Here is a 19,022-nt window from a genome sequence, read left to right on the forward strand (position 1 = left end):
GCTGGGTTGACATTTCTAGTTCATGTGTGTAGGGTGGGTTGCTGGAAAAGAGCGAGAAGAGGCTCCACATGGGGTTAATCCTGGGAGCTGGGGAATGCTGGCCAGTCAGCACCCTTCTCTCTCAGCAGACCAATGGGTGCTAGAGACTCCCAGTGGGAGGAGCTACCTATCGTCCCTTAGCGAGTGTCTCCTTCTCTTGCTGCTGGGACTGTCCCCCAGGCACGGTCAGCCCCATCAAGTTCCCCTACTCATTGGTGCAGGTGATAGCATTTGAAAATCAACATTAATGGTCCAGTGACCTCAACCAGCACTTTTAAAACTTTTGGATGCAAGTTATCTGGACCTCCTAATTTTAAAATGTCTAGTGGAATGGAAAGGGTGTTATCATCACCATGTCATAAGACTATATCATCTGTTTCCCCCCAAATACAGAACAGAAATATTTATTGAACAGTTCTACCTTTTTTCGTGTGGTGTTACTGATAATTCTACCATTTCCATCTAGTAATGGACAAATACTATTGTCAGGATTCTTTTTGTTCCTATTATATTTTTAAAAAATCCTTTTTATTATTCTTAATTCTGCTGGCCATAGATTTCTCTTTGTGTTCCTTGCCTCCTTTATCAATTTTTTGTAATTCCTAACTTTTGATTTATATTCATTACTATCAACTTCCCTTTTCTTCCATTTGTTGTATATTATTTACTGTTGTTACTATGTACAGCTTCAAAAGACAACAGAATTTTGTGCATTTTCATAGTAAACTATTTACTAACTTTTGCACAGAACCATCTAAAAATGTTCTCTTTGAAATTCCTCCTCCCCCTTTTTTTCACATTTCTTTGGATTTTTCTAGCTAACCAACCAGCTCCAAACTTCTCTCACACAAACCTTCTTAGAAACAGATCAGTTTTAGATGGAACACAGAGTTATTCCCCTAATTCTAGATACATAATTTTGAGCTAAGCCAAGAGTATTTAACAAAATTGTCAAGTTCTGTCAGATACTTCCATTTTCCTATACTGTCAACCTGCCTCCCTGACTCTTCAGTCCACTTCTCAAAATTTAGGGTGGAAACTGTTCTCTTTCCACCGTCCTTCTGTCCACACTGCGCTGCCTGCTCTGAATCTTCAGAATGTTGTGTCCGTAGAAGCATATCCTGATGTCTGTCCAGGAAATCTTCAGTTTCTCTTATGCAACGTGGGGTCAATACTTGTTTCTCCAGACCTTGAACCTTCTCTTCCAATATGGAGACCAGCTTGCACTTTGTACAGACAAAGTCACTTCTGTCCTGTGGAAGAAAGAGAAACATGACACATCCTATGCAGGTAACAACAGCTGAAAGCTCACCATCCATATTACCTTCCTTCTACGAGTTTCCTCAGGTGTTGTAGTAAGTTCACTCTGAGAAGCCTGCAAGATGAAAGCCTCAGTGGGCTCTCCCCAGGCGAACTCCCTATGTTAGCCTCTCCGCTGTTCACCACTCACCTGGTTCACAACTGACTGGCTTTTTATAACTGTCAGGCCCACTCAAGGCTCACCTGGAACAAAGCATTCCCAATTCACGCTTTTCAAACAATGAAGCACACAGTCAAACTGACAAACTGTCCCCGCAACAGGCCCTCAGATACTCACCAACACAGCCCCCCAATGCAGCACTTAGCATATTTCCTCTCGGACAGATCCCAGGCAAACTCCCGCTGTTAGCCTCTCCGCTGTTTGTTGTCGAAGGGCTGCACAAATATAACAGGATGGAAAGTTAGGCTAAGGAAATAACAAGGCATCAGACATTTTCAGTGAATAACGTAATTAAGCGAAAAGATTTAGCTGTGTTTAATTTATTTGCCTTTTAAGCAGTCTTTGTAATTTTTTTATTGCTCTTGAGGAACTTTTTGATTAAATTCATGTCGTTTTTCTGCAGCTGAACTGAAATTAAAATGAGCCTTTATCAGTTTGTTTATACTAGACTCATGCAGTCTTCACCTTAAAGCTTCTAGGTATCTTGGGAGGGGGGTGTAAGAGAGGGGGAGAGAGAGAAAAACGCACACAAAATACCATATAATTTGTGTGAAGGACTAATGTTTCATTAATTATGTTTGCTTTTGTCAGTAACTTCTGATGATTTTACTGTTAATTAGGAGGAAAATAAGAAAACTGTATTCCTTGTAAAAATTTAGCGGATGATTGTTTGTCATGTAAAAGTCTTTTGAATTGTAATTCTTTTTCATTGTCCTAACCAATTTTAAGGCAACTCAGATAGTATCAGGTTTTTAAGAAGAAAAATATTTGCTTCCAACCATATATTTTAGAAATTAACATTATTTGATTACAATTAATTGAGTTAATTTCTATTTTATTTTAAAATACATCCTTACCATGGATAACTAGACTTTCCACTTTCGGAAAAAGGGGCAACTTACCCATTTTCTGGTGGAATAACACTTGCCTTTCTACATCACCTTCTGTGTGACTATCTCAAATTACTCTATAAACATTAATGAATTAACATTATCCTGGGAAAGTAAATATTGTCCCTGCTTCACATATGTGATGATTGAAAGACAGAGACGTTAAGGCCTCAGTTTTCAGAAATATCCTTTAATTTCTGTTGTTTGAGTTGAGCCCAGTTTGAGATACATAGCATGATTTCCAGAGGTACATTTGCACTTCCCGATGAAGTCACCCAGAGCTTTTTAAAAAATCAAGTCCTGGAGGTGTTTCAGGTTTTTGGCCATCCAAAACCTGAGGAACCCAAAATTAGTGAAAAACACTTTCTCCTGTGGCATAAAATTTGGTTATCCATAGAAAAGGTGTATCTTAAATGACTGGAAAACTAAATCACAGAAAGTCCTGTTGCAGAGCTAAGAATAGGTCTCATATCTCCTCATTCCTAGTCCTGTACTTTAACCACAGAACCATCCTCATTCCCTCTGTACCTCACAGAACCATATTTCTCTGTTTGGATTGTGTTTTTTAAATCACTCTTACAGTTCTTTGTATATTTGATGATATATATGAAAAACAAATTCCCTTATTGCACAAGCTAGTCCAAAAAACGGATCAGGTCCAACAAGACAAGATGGGAAATTTCAAGTCAGTCTCCAGAAGAATCTCTAATAATGTGAGTTTAAATGGTATAGCTCTCTTGATTCTATGCCAGTATTTGAAATTTTATTTTTGTTTCCTTCTTGTTATTTTTTTAAACAGATTGGAAACCATTTCACTGTGCATATAGCTGTATTTTGTCCTTATTACAGGTTCCCTTTTTCAGCATCCCCATTCTTTCATATGGTTTATTACTTCTGCGTGTTTCTAGGTGGGTGGGGTTTGTTTGGTTGGTTGGTTGGTTTTAGTTGGTTGGTTGGTTGGTTTTTTTTTTTTTTTTTTTTACAAAGAGCTAGACATCAAACTATTGATGTGATGTTGGTCAAAATGGTCTCAATCTGTTGAGTTTTACCCAAGGTAGTTCATGGCACCCACTAAATATTTGGGGGACCCAAACTGACAGTGGTACTTAGGAAAATGTAATTTTTATGTCCATTTATCAATACAGAAAAATGACTGCAGGGTTTCCATTCTCGCCATTTTATATGCTTTAAAGTTCGATTCTTGTAAGCGCAGTAAAATACAAATGGTTACTTGGAGTGCTTTGAAATATGATGTGCCTCTTGGAGTGCAGGTCAGCATTAGTGATCCAAATTTGGCGTCATTTGAGGATTTCCTGAGTTACAGGCCCTACAAATATGGTTTCTGTGTGCTGCCTTAAACTGTTAAACTGAGTGGTACTCATGACTGGATGAATCACAGATGTGTTTGAGTTTGATGTCTGTGAACTCATCCATCCATTAACATAACTAAGGATAAGTTAATTACAAGTCCCCACCTAAGGAAAAAAAAGTTTTGGACTGAATGACTGGAGGTTGCAGCAATCTGAGAGTCATAGCTGGCAATTTTATTTCTGGGGAATATAATTAAAGTACTGGGCGGGGGAGGGGGGAAATTGGACACGTGAATGCTCCCTGGGTGGGGGGAGGTGTATTAGGTGGAGAGATGTTTAGGGCTGCAGCAAGTCAAGTTTGACCGAAATGGGTGCCATGCACTAATTATGTATTTGGAGAACCCAAATTGTGAACTTTATTTAAGAAAATAAATTTAAGATATTTAAGAAAATATTCACTTCTTAGCTTGTGTAGACGTGCACTGTAGAAGGATTATAGTGCACATGTGCCACGACAGAAAAACACAATGAGATGTTTTCTTTGCAGCCAACTTATGCTTGCCTGGGTAGTTTGGGGGAATGTGCCCATGTCGCTGTTCCTGGTGAACACCCCTCCACTGATGTTTCTACTCCAGAAGTTTGTACTCCTGTGCAATAGAAATTTAATAACTCAGAAAGCTTGCTACACGTTGTCTCTGTTACAATGTGTATTTATTTTAGGGGAGGTTTACTGCGAACACGGCAGAATAGTCAGCAGCCAGTCTAATCAACGTTTTTGTTATATGGGGTGGGGAGGAGCTGGAGACAGAGGACTTTGGGGAAGGGACAGAGACAAGTAGAGGAGTTGCAGCTGCAGAGCGGGCAGGAAATGAGGGTGGGTGGTAGGCAAGTGTTGGACTGAGTATTTGAGAAAATATATATTTTACTGGTCCCAAGGCAGGGCAAGTGGCTGCTTCCAGATCTTGAAGCAGATTAATGAGTTTCCCAGCACACAAAGTGGTTGTTTGCAGCTGACCTCCAAGGGAAAAGAAATGTGTGTGCTGCCAGAGTTGCCAACACATGGATTCTGGGAGATTCCATGTTTTGCCCACACTGCAGCATCTAACTAGTGACCTAAGAAGTTGTGATGTACTAGGCATTGTGATGATTCACTCGGGTGGAGCTGATCTGGGCTTTATTCCTAGGATACACAAAACAATGTGTGAGAGCAGATTTGGATCACATCAGAGATTTGTGTGCAGGAGCTGTTTTCTCAGATTTCGCCGAGAGTCTGAATAATTTCTACAGCGTCAATATGAAAGCGATTAAGTTTTGGAAGAACACTAATCAGGAAATTGGAAATGGGCTGACCAGACAATGTGCGCTATATGGCATAGAAACATTACCAGCTCTGACATCTCACTGTTTCTGGGAGATGGGGTACATCTACTGGACAGGGATTAGGGGATCTTTCTCTCAAACATAAAACGCTCAGTATTTTGGAACAGAAATCCTGCCTCAGTTCTTCCACCAGCCCTATCACAAACTCCACCCTCCAACCATTTTGAAACATGACCAGGAGCCCCATTCCACTGTAACATAGTTGTTCTTCGCTCTAGGCACTGTGTATGAGTCAGTTATAGAAGGGAGGTAGTGACAGCAATAGAGATCTTTGTATACGAGGAAGTAAAGACTTCCTGGAAATCCATTCCCTGCTTGTGATGTGGGGGCGGTGAGCCCCTAGGTACAGTAGTGGGGAGGGGCCAGGTTGGAGGGGGAATGCAGTGAATGGGTCAAGGGCATGGCTGGCAAGGTGTGCCCAAGCCAGCTGACGTGTGCGTGTTGGGAGGGAAGGATAGCTGGTTCAGTAACAAGCTTGTGGGACATGATATCTACAACTGCCGAAATTACAGCTAATTCCTACCAGCAATGTATCTTTTTCTGTTTGGGAAAAATAAATAAATAAATAGACCTATGAAATTGAATGGCAAAAAACCCGACATTAGTTCAAAGTTAAGGTATATCATCCCCTTGAAGAACACTGGGTTGAGCAAGGCTCAAACTTCTGAACGTCAGGAAATGCAGAGTTAAGGATGCTTTTGCAACCTTAACTCTGTCCTCTTTCAGCAGTTACACTCTATTAACACACATACCTTTACTCTGCCAAGCCCACAGTTGCTGAAATGTACAAGCTCTTCACCTCCCTTTACAAGCCATTCACTCTCACTCACAGGATTCCATCGAACACTATTATAGGACAAAAAGGAAAACAAAACTGTTTGCCCATGCCGCCTTTCTTCTGTTCCCCTGCAATAGGCAGTAACCAATGGGAATTACTTGCATACACTCAAGGTGCAATCAGCATGTTAGGTGTACCTAAAAGAACTGATGAAGGCAATAGTTGCTCCTGCTTGGTAAAGGTGCGTTTGTGATTTAAGGAGCTGTAAGTGTGATATGAGATCTGAGTTTTGTACCTGCTGATGTGTGAAAGCAAAAAGAAAGGACTGCATGTGAACCTTCAGGATCTAGTATGCATCATTTCAGTGCAGAACTGTGTACGTTTAGGGCTTCTGATTTTAGGTTATAACTCATACGCTGATAAAACATCCCCGATATGAGAAAAATGAAATTAGCATTTATCCAATAAACACCAGAAATGGTTACTCAATTCATGTTGACTTCATCCCTTTCACAGTGCAGTTTGTTTATATAGGTAAATGTCACTGCTGCTTGGCTTATAGCTAAGGGATTGTCTATCCAGAGCAGTAATGTGGACTTTGGGGGTGTGATTTCTAAAGCACACTAACATGTTGCACTTTAACTGGTCCGTGTAGATCCTGCTGTTTCACACTAAAGATTCCCTGGAGTGCTCTAACATAGTGCTGTATGAAAAAGTACTATGTTAAAGCGCAGTAGGGACAAATACACCAACCAGGGGTTCAATAACGAGGATGTGAAGCTTAAACGAATCATCTAGAGCATTTTTTATACCTGTAATAAAAATTAAGTAGACAAGAATTTTGGGAAGTACCTGAAAAAAAAAATCTTCTCATTACAGTATACAAGAGATCCTTGAAACTCTGACTTCTGAACATCTACATAGAATGCAAAAAATGCTAAAAAATAAGCCTAAAAATTGAAATTAAAAACTCTGAGAAACAGAAGCTCTACACACATTATATAATTAGCAGGGCATGGGACGGGGTATTACTAGGGCTATTGTCAGTAGTGAGCTGGGATATGCGAGCAGTCTAAGCATTTATTATCAACATGTACTCAAGCTAAAGTGTGGTCAGTGTCACGTGTAGCTGGATTGATTAGTGGAGGCACTAATTAGCTCTGTTTTGTAGAGATGTGTTTGTGATTACTTTGAGGTGTGTGACAGAGCTGTGATTTGATATGAGGAGATGGGTGTTTCACACCCTCTCACATGATGAAAGGAAAGAGGTGCGTATGTACCTTTAGGATGCAGTATTCATCATTTCTTTGCAGAATTGTGCAGGTTATGTCAGTATCAGGAAATAGGGCTTTTATTACAAAGGACATTGTCAGCAGTGAACTAGAATATGAGAGGACTAATACTTTAATGATGGTTAAGTGGAAGTGGAAGTTAAGATGGTATGCTTTAAGTGTAAGAGAGTTTTAAAAGGCTGTGAAGTGATTTTTCAGTTGTACACATGTGGTATTCTTTCTGGGCAGTTGGCTAAGTGTATATGCCAGGATCTGGAACCTCCTGAATCTTACAGGCCAGTGTCGTATGTGTTTATCAAGACATTTCTCAAAGGAGGAGGGGAGGAGGAAGATTTCAACCTTTTTTTGTCCTATAACAGTGTCAGATGGAATCCTGTAGATTAGAAGGAATGAGTGGTAAAAGGAGGTGAAAAATTTATACATTTAAGTGTTAGGATATAGATATTCAGGCCTGTTGGTAAAGGCCTGTACTCGAAGAATTTAGGTGTATTCTTATCACTTGGCTAGTTATAGAGGTATAAAAGAAAGAATCAAAATCACTGTCTGCCGGTGTAAGGTCCTTCTCTTACTGTTACAGTCTGAGGCCCTCTTCTTAGGCTAAGGCCTTTGGCTAAGCAGCAGAGGCAGCCATAAGCTGGGAAGTGAACGGTCACATCCTTACATTCCAAACTAGTCACATTGAAATAAGGTGCTATTGGGCTGTTAGGAATACAGTCCTGTTCTGATAGTGCCTATCACCTCTAGAGAAAGGGAAGTGTCCAGAAAATGTAAAAGGAAACTTAATTTGATAGCATCCTGTCTGGCAAGAACTCACTTATCAATAGCTGGGATGTGAAATCTTCACTTCTGTATTGTTTTGTCATTATAGTTCCCACTTTGCTATTGACAGGTTTCAGAGTAACAGCTGTGTTAGTCTGTATTCGCAAAAAGAAAAGGAGTACTTGTGGCACCGTAGAACCAATTTATTTGAGCATAAGCTTTCGTGAGCTACAGCTCACTTCATCGGATGCACACTGTGGAAAATACAGAAGATGTTTTTATACACACAAACCATGAAAAAATGGGTGTTTATCACTACAAAAGGTTTTCTCTCCCCCCCGCCCCCCCCCCCCCAACCCCACTCTCCTGCTGGTAATAGCTTATCTAAAGTGATCACTCTCCTTACAATGTGTATGATAATCAAGGTGGGCCATTTCCAGCACAAATCCAGGGTTTAACAAGAACGTCTGAGGAACAGTGGGAGGGGGATAAACAAGGGGAAATAGGTTACTTTTTATAAAGACTCAACCATTCCCAGGCTCTATTCAAGCCTAAGTTAATTGTATCCTTTTGTAGTGATAAACACCCATTTTTTCATGGTTTGTGTGTATAAAAACATCTTCTGTATTTTCCACAGTATGCATCCGATGAAGTCAGCTGTAGCTCACGAAAGCTTGTGCTCAAATAAATTGGTTAGTCTCTAAGGTGCCACAAGTACTCCTTTTCACTTTGCTATTGTTTGTCTGTATAATCTCTGTCTGGTTCTGTGATTGTTCCTGTCTGCTGTATAATTAACTTTGCTGGGTGTAAACTAATTAAAGTGGTGGGATATAATTGGTTACATAATCATGTTACAATATGTTAGGATTGGTTAGTTAAATTTCAGGAAAATGATTGGTTAAGGTATAGCTAAGCAGAACTCAAGTTTTACTATATAGTCTGCAGTCAATCAGGAAGTGAGGGGGGTGGGGGAAATGGGAACAGGGAATGGGGGGTAAGGAAATTGGAATCATGTTTTGCTAAAGGGGGAAATGGGAAAAGGGAATGGGAGTAAGGAAATTGGACTCATGTTTGGCTAAGGGCAGGAATGGGAACAGGGACACAGGTGTAAGGCTCTGTGGCGTCAGAGCTGGGAAGGGGGACACTAAGGAAGGAAACTGGAATCATGCTTGCTGGAAGTTCGCCCCAATAAACATCAAATTGTTTGCACCTTTGGACTTAGGGTATTGTTGCTCTCTGTTCATGCGAGAAGGACCAGTAAGTGAGTGAAGGAATAAGCCCCCTAACATTAAGCACCTGTGGTTTTGGCAGAGTAAAGATATGAGTATTAACAGGGTGTAATCAGGGCATTGCTGGTAGAGGGCAACCTTAACTCTGCATTTCCTGATTTTCAGAAGTTTGAGTTTTGTTTAACTCATCATTCTGCAAGGGGATGGCATGCCACCAAACAACTTTAACTCTGCATTAATGTAGTTTTTTGCCATTCAGTCATTTTTAATCTACTGATCCAATGCTATTGACATAGACTGTGACTACTAATCAACATCAAAGAAGAAAATCTGCTAAGGTTTCAAAACCTGCACGTCTATACTTTCCTCAAGGGTCACCTGTGTAGAGTAGTTATTTTCTTAGCCAGAGCACATATTGTCCCGCTGCAGTTGCATAAATTACAAGGTTGTAGAAACTACCATAACTCTAAGGGTAAATGTGAAAAGCGCTGTAATTATTCCTCTGCATATTGCAGTATCTGATACTCTTTGGGTTATCTCATCTTTGGCGGAGCAGTCATTGATGCCTTTGACATTTTTTGAATTAGTAGGAAGCCATAGTTTTCTGGTATAGCAAAAGGCTGACACTTACTCTAATGATACAATAACTGTACTGTCCTGATGAATTGAAGGGAGGGTATAATCTATCTCTGGTGGTTGAGTTGTTCTTAGCAAACCAATTTTGGAAGCATTTGTCTAGCATCCTTAGTTCTTAAAAACTAAAATGAGCCACCCTAAAATAGACAGGTCAGCTTAACCATCAGTGTCCTTATAACAGTTTGTATGAAAAGAGACTTGAGGCTTAAAGTGCTAGTGTAATTCAGTTTCCCCGTAAGTATTCAGTCATTTTTCATGTTTATTTCTCTAGACTTCATATGAAAAGATTTGAAGTTTCATTCCGTAAGACAAACGTTTAAAGAGTACTGCAACTTTTATCTTTAGATAAGTAGCTAACAACAGCCACTCCAACTTTTATCATCTTCTGACATGTAGTGTGTCCCAACTGTGGAAATTCCCTGACTGGAGACATGATTCATAATTATTGTATTTAATCATAGGCAGACTGATTCTTGAAGAGTAAGTATGGTGACACATTTTGTGCATAGCCTTTAGTCTATTAATAATCAGTGGAGGAAGATACCCACACTGAATCATGTTACCCTGCAGATTTTGCCAATGCATTTCTGTAATTTTTCACCTGGGCCAGGTTTGAAATGGGCATTCTGAAGAATACCAAATGTTCCAGGCCATTTCAACTCTCCAGGTTTTTCCCTTAAAGTGCATTTGAGTTCTGTTGTTTTCTCCTGTTGTTTATTTCCATTTTTGCTCCTCACATCACATATGACACAGAGATAAAAGGTACTAATCAAGTAAGGACACTGCTAAAGTTGTCACATTTATTGAATATTCATAAATGACCTTCAGGTGTACAGACAAAATTAGATATTGCGTCCAGAAACCTTTATTCTAAAATAATCATGGTTTTTGTATAAACTGGTTTTGTTCGATTCTTTTAACAGTGACAAGGGTGCTGAATGTACTTTGATAAAAGACCCACTTCAGATCCTGGAAGGGATTGTTTCTGCAGTCCACGCAAGTGCTGAAAAGGGGTAAGAATGTATATGAATGCTGTTAACCTGATTTTTAGTGGGTTGTATATTGTTATAGGCTCGCCCATGATCTGACCAGAAAATAATCAGGTTCTTGTCCTGAAATCAGGCTACACAGAATTAAATGTAGAGAGTTCAATATTTTGTAAGGACCCTCAGGGTGTGTGGCTAGAATTCTCATGCTGAGAACAAAGCTGAACTTTAGAGATTTTTATTAAAATAAAGGAAAAAGTTATCAAAGCTCAAAACCACAGAATCAAAAAGAAATAATAGAGTTCTAGGGATACTTACGGTATCATTCCTTACAAAAGCTGCTTAGATTAGCAGACTCTCACCCTTCCTGAGTGGACCTGGTGATGGGAGACAGAGGATCAGCCTTGTCTCTGGTATGACAAATGAGTCCGATGCTTCAAGTTCGTCAGTGTCCAAGATGGTGGTCAAGATGGTGGTTTTTGAGAAGGGTCAAGTGTTGAGTAGCTGTTGTATTGAAAAAGCTAAGCGAAAAGCTAAAGACAAAAAGAACAAAAGGGAACTAAACTAGTTGGATAGAGTACCCCTTCACATGGTGGTTTTGCCCTTTTTGTAGGGTCTTTGCACTCTCCTGAATATTCATGTCAGTGCCCAACATTCCATGCCCAAATCTTATTTCCTCACCCATATAATCTTAGGGTACACTTACTCCAGAGGCTAGCGTATTCATACATATTAACAGCGTAGCCATACATATTAATGCCAGTTATCTCATTCTCAAAACCTGTTACCTTTGACCTGGACCATTACTTCCATGTTCTTGCGGTGTACCTTGTAGTTACCTGTAGGTCGCAAAAATCTTTGATAAGCACATTAAATTCCCTAAAATCTAAAGGGTAACTGGTAAGCCATTTATCTATGCTAAAGGTTACAAATACTTATGCTAACTTGCTTTAGCTAATCGTACAGGATACAGGCCAGTAGGTTCCTTGCGTTACAGCCAAATATAATGAAGTAATGTTTACTAAAGTTATTTAATATAAAAATATAAGCCAAATATAATAATATAACTCAAACCAGTAAATAAAGACAGGCTATGATATAGTAGGCTAGTCCTATGGGCTACAATACATCTGAGGAATCCTTTTGCTAACACTGTCAGATTTTTTGGTCACAATGCTATGACAAGGTACAGTAACGAATGTGGATATTTTTCTGCAAAGGTGTATACAATGGATTTATTTCTCACATGCATTATACGACACCTATTAGTAGTACTAGACTTTTGTATAATTTAAAAGAAAAGCATACTATATTCCACAACCCCTTGCAATTATCAAACTATACTTACTGAAAGGACTAGAGCCAAGAGCCTAATTACCAGTGGGGATTGCAACATTTTGTTGGAAAAGCATCTGAACAAAAAGGTCCATTTTGCATCCTGCTATAAAAGTGACAGAATCCCACTGGGAATTTATTCCAAACCCTAGGATCTGCCATCAAGAATTCCTTGATTGTAGCTCCTGGAAATTCATTCTCTGAACGACTTTCACAATCCATTAGTTACATTAAAAAAAAAAAAGCTCTCCCACCTATCCAGTTCCCTGTTAATAACTCCCACTCTAGGGGGAAAAAAAAGGCTTTACTTAATTCTGAATCGATCCTCATCTGTTTGCTGTACAACACTCATTAGCGCTATACCTATTTTTGACTAAGCCATAACCAGAAGCAGCAGGCATGAAGCAGTGGGGAAGGTAAGGTCTGTACACTTTAGTGTCCTGCCAATGTTATTTATCATTTTATTGGTTCTCTTAGCATTGCTACTCTTCTGGTGTGTCAGCACTTTCATGATACGTCAGCCTTAAAATTTATTCTGGACTGAAACACGGCATACAAATCTCAGTTTGAGATGGAAAATGTAGTATACCAAACAAAAAAAAAGTGGTCTTATGGAGTTAAACGAAAAAGAAACTTAAGTCAGATATATGTTTGTGAGCTTTTATAATTCAATGTGATGGGGTTTTTCGCTGACTTTGGTGATAGGGGGAATCTCACATCTTTTCATTGGTCCCCATAATTTCACTTGTTAGCTGAGAGAACTGATCCCTGAAAGAAGTGCTGAGCCAGGGCTTTTGCGAATTGCTTATCTGAAGTAACACTGTGCATGGGGAAGAGGCAGAACTCCCCCGTCCTCTCCCAATACACATTAAGGTAGGGGTTCTCAAACTGGGGTCGGGACCCCTCAGGGGGTCGCGAGGTTATAACGTGGGGGGTCACGACGTGTCAGTCTCCACCCCAAACCCAGCTTTGCCTCCAGCATTTATAAATGGTGTTAAATATATAAAAAAGTGTTTTTAATTTATAAGGGGGGGGTCACACTCAGAGGCGTGCTATTTGAAAGGGGTCACCAGTACAAAAGTTTGAGAACCACTGCATTAAGGTATGTGTCCACAGCAGCTGAGAGGTGATTTCTAGCAGAGGTGAACGTAAACTTGTTAGTTCTGTTTGAGCTAGTGTCTAAAACGAGCAGTGGGGCCATGGTAGCACATGCTGCAGCTTGGGCTAGCTGCCCCAGTAAATACCTCAGGGGTCAGGCAGGATTGTTTTTGAGTTCCTAGCCCTAGCCGCAGCCCATGTCGCCACAGCCACACTACTATTTGTAGGTGCTAGTTTGATTAAAACTAGAAAGTGTCTGTCTACAGGCTCTGGGAATCACACTTCCCTGCTGCTTTCTAGACATACCCATACTTAAGGCCCATTGTTGAGCAACTCCATATAAGGGCAGGTCGGGGCATGCTGAGCAGGGAACATTAGCTGCGCCCAGCTCAGCTTAGTTGTAGAAGATCTGAACTGAGCAATAAGTGGCTTTAGACCAGTGGCTCTCAAACTTTTTTACTGGCGACCCCTTTGACATAGCAAGCCTCTGAGTGTGACCCCCTCCCCGTATAAATTAAAAACACTTTTTTATATGTTTAACACCATTATAAGTGCTGGAGGCAAAGCGGAGTTTGGGGTGGAGATTGACAGCTACGCCCCCCCCCATGTAATAACCTCGTGACCCCCTGAGGGGTCCCGACCCCAGTTTGAGAACCCCTGCTTTAGACCCTGTCCTTGGCAGACAGCAGCAACAGACCAGCAACTGAGAAAACAGAGTCTAGTAGGATCCTCACTTCCACCTCCTGTTTAGCACTTTGATAAATTCAGTGAGCAGTGTGTGTCTTCAGGTGTCCAGATTAGAGCTGAGAATTGGCTATGCTAAAAATGGCTAGATAAATTAAACTATTGCCAGTTTTTACTTCCATAATCTATGACAACTTTGTTTGTTTTTAATCCCAAACAGCCTAACATGAAACTGCAGTTCAAAGATGATCCACTGTGCATTATTTCTTTCCATGTGTTTTTGCAAGCATTTTTACTATGGCTCATACACATCTTTGATATATAAGCCACTCCATCATGGGCTTAATACCCATGTCACAGGGAAAAAAAATCCAAATACTACAAAAACCAAACAGACCAAAACTGTATAATAAATGCTTTAAAAACTTCATAATCCTATATTTCTCTTTAAGTTCATATTATAGGAAACTCCAAAACACGCAATGATTTTCAGAAGCAGAGGTAAAATGTTAAATGGCAATACCAGAGAACCTGGTTATAGCACTGAGGCATATACCTACTCCTCCCATTTAAGATGGTGGAAAAATTCTCATTGACTTGAGTTAGAGCAGTATTGAGTGCTTCAAGTAATAGTCCATCACGAATAGCCACACTTATAGATGAGTTTAGGAATACACAGTACAAAAGAGAGACATATATAATCTGTGTCCTGAATGTTAGGAAAACTGACAGACTCTCCATGCATTTCTTGGCTTTAGCTTCTTGTTCATCAGTGTTTGTACAGAGAATTTGAGGTCAAGAGAATGGTGCATGACAGATTGTGGCTTCTCTATAGTAGTTAGTGCTGGGGTCTGAGAATCAGCCAGTCCATCCTTAGCACAGAATGGAATTTAAATTTCAATCCCATAAATACCAGGTCTATTAGGCATTGAATACTTCAATAAATTACTAGTATAACTATACCACTGTAATTATACCAGTACAGCTCCCCATGTGGACACTCTTATTTGAGAGTGAGTGCCTTTTTCTAGTTTAGAATCATAGAATATCAGAGTTGGAAGGGACCTCTGGAGGTCATCTAGTCCAACCCCCTGCCCAGAGCAGGACCAATCCCCAACTAAATCATCCCAGCCAGGGCTTTGTCAAGCCTGACCTTAAAAACCCCTAAGGAAGGGGATTCCACCACCTCCCTAGGTAACGCATTCCAGTGTTTCACCACCCTCCTAGTGAAAAAGTTTTTCCTAATATCCAACCTAAACCTCCCTCACTGCAACTTGAGACCATTACTCCTTGTCCTGTCATCTGCTATCACTGAGAACAGTCTAGATCCATCCTCTTTGGATCCACCTTTCAGGTAGTTAAAAGCAGCTATCAAATCCCCCCTCATTCTTCTCTTCCGTAGACTAAACAATCCCAGTTCTCTCAGCCTCTCCTCATAAGTCATGTGTTCCAGACCCCTAATCATTTTTGTTGCCCTTCGCTGGACTCTCTCCAATTTCTCCACATCCTTCTTGTAGCGTGGGTCCCAAAACTGGACACAGTACTCCAGATGAGGCCTCACCAATGTCGAATAGGGGGGAACGATCAAGTCCCTTGATCTGCTGGCAGTGCCCCTACTTATACACCCCAAAATGCCACTGGCCTTCTTGGCAACAAGGGCACGCTGTTGAGTCATATCCAGCTTCTCGTCCACTGTCACCCGTAGGTCCTTCTCTGCAGAACTGCTTCCTAGCCATTCGGTCCCTAGTCTGTAGTGGTGCATTGGATTCTTCCATCCTAAGTGCAGGACTCTGCGCTTATCCTTGTTGAACCTCATCAGATTTCTTTTGGCCCAATCCTCCAATTTGTCTAGTTCCCTCTGTATTCTATCCCTACCCTCTAGCGTATCTACCACTCCTCCCAGTTTAGTGTCATCTGCAAACTTGCTGAGGGTGCAATCCACACCATCCTCCAGATCATTAACGAAGATATTGAACAAAACCGGCCCCAGGACCGACTGTTGGGGCACTCTGCTAGATACCGGCTGCCAACTAGACGTGGAGCCATTGATCACTACCCGTTGAGCCCAACATTCTAGCCAACTTTCTACCCACCTTGTAGTGCATTCATCCAGCCCATACTTCTTTAACTTGCTGACAAGAATAATTGTGGGAGACCATGTCAAAAGCTTTGCTAAAGTCAAGGAATAAAGCATCCACTGCTTTCCCTTCATCCACAGAACCAGTTATCTCAGCATAGAAGGCAATTAGATTAGTCAGGCATGACTTTCCCTTGGTGAATCCATGCTGACTGTTCCTGATCGCTTTCCTCTCGTCTAAGTGCTTCAGAATTGATTCCTTGAGGACATGCTCCATGATTTTTCCGGGGACTGAGGTGAGGCTGACTGGCCTGTAGTTCCCAGGATCCTCCTTCTTCCCTTTTTTAAAGATTGTCACTACATTAGCCTTTTTCCAGTCTTCCGGGACTTCCCCAGATCGCCATGAGTTTTCAAAGATAATGGCCAATGGCTCTGCAATCACATCCGCCAATTCCTTTAGCACTCTTGGATGCAACGCATCCGGCCCCATGGACTTGTGCACGTCCAGTTTTTCTAAATAGTCCCAAACCACTTCTTCCTTCACAGAGGGCTGGCCACCTCCTCCCCATGCTGTGCTGCCCAGTGCAGTAGTCTGGGAGCTGACCTTGTTCGTGAAGACAGAGGCAAAAAAAGCATTGAGTACATTAGCTTTTTCCACATCCTCTGTCACTAGGTTGCCTCCCTCATTCAGTAAGGGGCCCACACTTTCCTTGACTTTCTTCTTGTTGCCAACATATCTGAAGAAACCCTTCTTGTTACTCTTAACATCTCTCGCTAGCTGCAACTCCAGGTGTGATGTAGCCTTCCTGATTTCAGTCCTACATGCCCGCGCAATATTTACATATTAAATACATATTTAGCTTATGTAGCTTTCATTTAATTTTGTTCAGCAAACTCCCTCCCAGTCTGTCTCCACCTCCTCCCTCCCACGCACAGAATACTTACTTGATTCCAGTTAGATGGCAGAATTGCCAGTTTGTCATCTCAATAACACACAAATTGGCCTCCCCATATGATTGGGCCTGTTTTGCATGGGGCTGTAGAAATGGTCCAGGTTCCTATACTTTCTCCTGTTTTTTAACATCAGTCCCACCTCACATGAGTCCTTAGTTGCAGCAACACTTCTGGTCAAGAGGCTTCATCCCCTTTCCCATTGCTTCACAGACATATCACTGTAATGGGTGCAATGGTTCACTGTGTAGTTTAAGCTTCAAATGCAATTCCCATAATAGCACTCTACATTGTCCAACCTGTTTTGGGATTGCTCTTTTTAAAATTCATTTGTGGGTGAAATTTTCCATTTTTGTTAGTCCAGAGATTATTTTGATTTAAATTTGGAGCAAAAAAAAAATTGTTATAACACAGATTGTGACAAACCACCCTATTCAATGCTAATTTGAACTGTTTTCTTTTGAAAGGAGCTGTCTGGAGTCTCAGTTTGTGTACACTGCTAACATTGTGGCATTTAAACAATAATCAATTGTGAAGATCAATGTGACTATGGAAAAGATTACTCAGATTCATTTAAACACACTTCCTTACCTCCTTATACTTCAGCTATTAAGACAGCAAAGCACAAAGCTTCTGTTTCAAAAAAGTCAAAAAATTGAGACGTGTGCTTGCCTAACTTTTGAGAAATGTTCCAACAGTCACTTTTAATTTTCACACTTTTAATTTACACTCGTTCAGCAGAGTGAGTTCTCAAGGGGACCTAGGTACCTATCTGTAAATGGCTTTTAAGATACAAAGATCATATTAAAAGAGGGGGAAAGTTTGATGCCAAGCTAATTACCTTTCAGGGAAGATCCAGAAACTATGCAAATGACATGAGTGTTTCTTTTCAAGCATTAAAAAAAGTGACTGGATATTTCTACAACCTTAGTTTTGAATTGTGGTGCAATTGAAGGGAACACAGTACTGTAGATGTGATATGTGTTGGGTTTATTAAAGTAAATGGTAGTGTCTCAATCTCGTTTGAAAAATTAATTCAAATTAACTTGAGTATGAACGCTGCCAACTGAACTGAAAACTAGCTGAAAGCATAAATGGATAGATAACAGAATTTGATCATTTTAGATTTAAGTTCTGTAAAAAAATGTGCTATGTGTCTCCTACATATACATTCTTAGCATCCTCCCCCCACTAGGAACAGACACTGGTGTTCATTGACAACCATAGATTTGTTAGACTAAAATAATCTGTAGATTCTCATGAAAGAATATTGAATTGGCTCTTTGATAATTGTAATAACATTAGCTAATTTAAATATTTCAAAATGAAAGGATTACAAAAAAACAAAAATGTCGTCTAATGTAGTTTAGGGTAGAAATGCATGAGAAGACTCCATTACTGCTTAGTAAACAGCAGAAGCATTAATCCAAGCCATGCTCAGATGAATAAGACGCATGTTAAAACCATTTTTCAGTGCGCATGGATATCTGTAGCAGGGCAGCTGAGGCCAACAGAGAAGAGGGGAAGCTTTTATGTAAATACCTTTAGGAATAATTAACCTAGAAAAATACCGAAAATATGTTTAAAAGAACGAGGATTATTTCTAAACAGTGTTTTCTCCAATTTAATTTTTATATGATGCTTCAGCTGTTTTTTAAAACATAATGAATTCAGTCACTGTTGCTATATCTTATCTTCACTATTTGAAATGAATGTTTCTGTAGTTTTTGTGCCATATCAATGATTTAATTATTCACAATGACAAAATGCACTACTGTGTTCTAAATTACATATTAGCCCTTAATTTTCACCTGTAAAGCCCTAAAGGGTTTGGGGACTGGCCTACCTAAAAGAGTCTCTCTCTTCTTGTTTGATGATGGGATAGCTGAGATCCCCCAAAGCACTCAACCTGCCTGTCCCTTGTAAGCCAGTGGGAGCTGGAGATGTAGTATTTTGGATGGGAAGGGCAGAGATGGCACCCCTCCCCGCCCCAAACTTTCCATAAGACTCCTGATTTTTTAATGTAATTACAAAATTATTAAATCAGGCTTAATTCTACTAATTTTGCAGTTACATTTAAAAACTGGGAACATTGTTT

The 19,022-nt window shown here is 40.3% G+C and overlaps 1 protein-coding gene across 4 annotated transcripts in view; it reads left to right on the forward strand.

The window, feature by feature from the left end:
• NBAS (NBAS subunit of NRZ tethering complex) overlaps positions 1-19,022 on the forward strand; it is a 374,358-nt gene that overhangs the window by 283,637 nt on the left and 71,699 nt on the right. For all 4 annotated transcript variants that reach the window (XM_037894042.2, XM_043542251.1, XM_043542252.1 and 1 more), the window contains one exon: positions 10,717-10,806. In XM_037894042.2, coding sequence (XP_037749970.1) covers positions 10,717-10,806 — 90 coding nt within the window. The remainder of the gene's footprint in view (positions 1-10,716; positions 10,807-19,022) is intronic.

Source organism: Chelonia mydas, chromosome 3 (assembly GCF_015237465.2).
Source record: "Chelonia mydas isolate rCheMyd1 chromosome 3, rCheMyd1.pri.v2, whole genome shotgun sequence".
Classification (NCBI taxonomy): Eukaryota; Metazoa; Chordata; order Testudines; family Cheloniidae; genus Chelonia; species Chelonia mydas.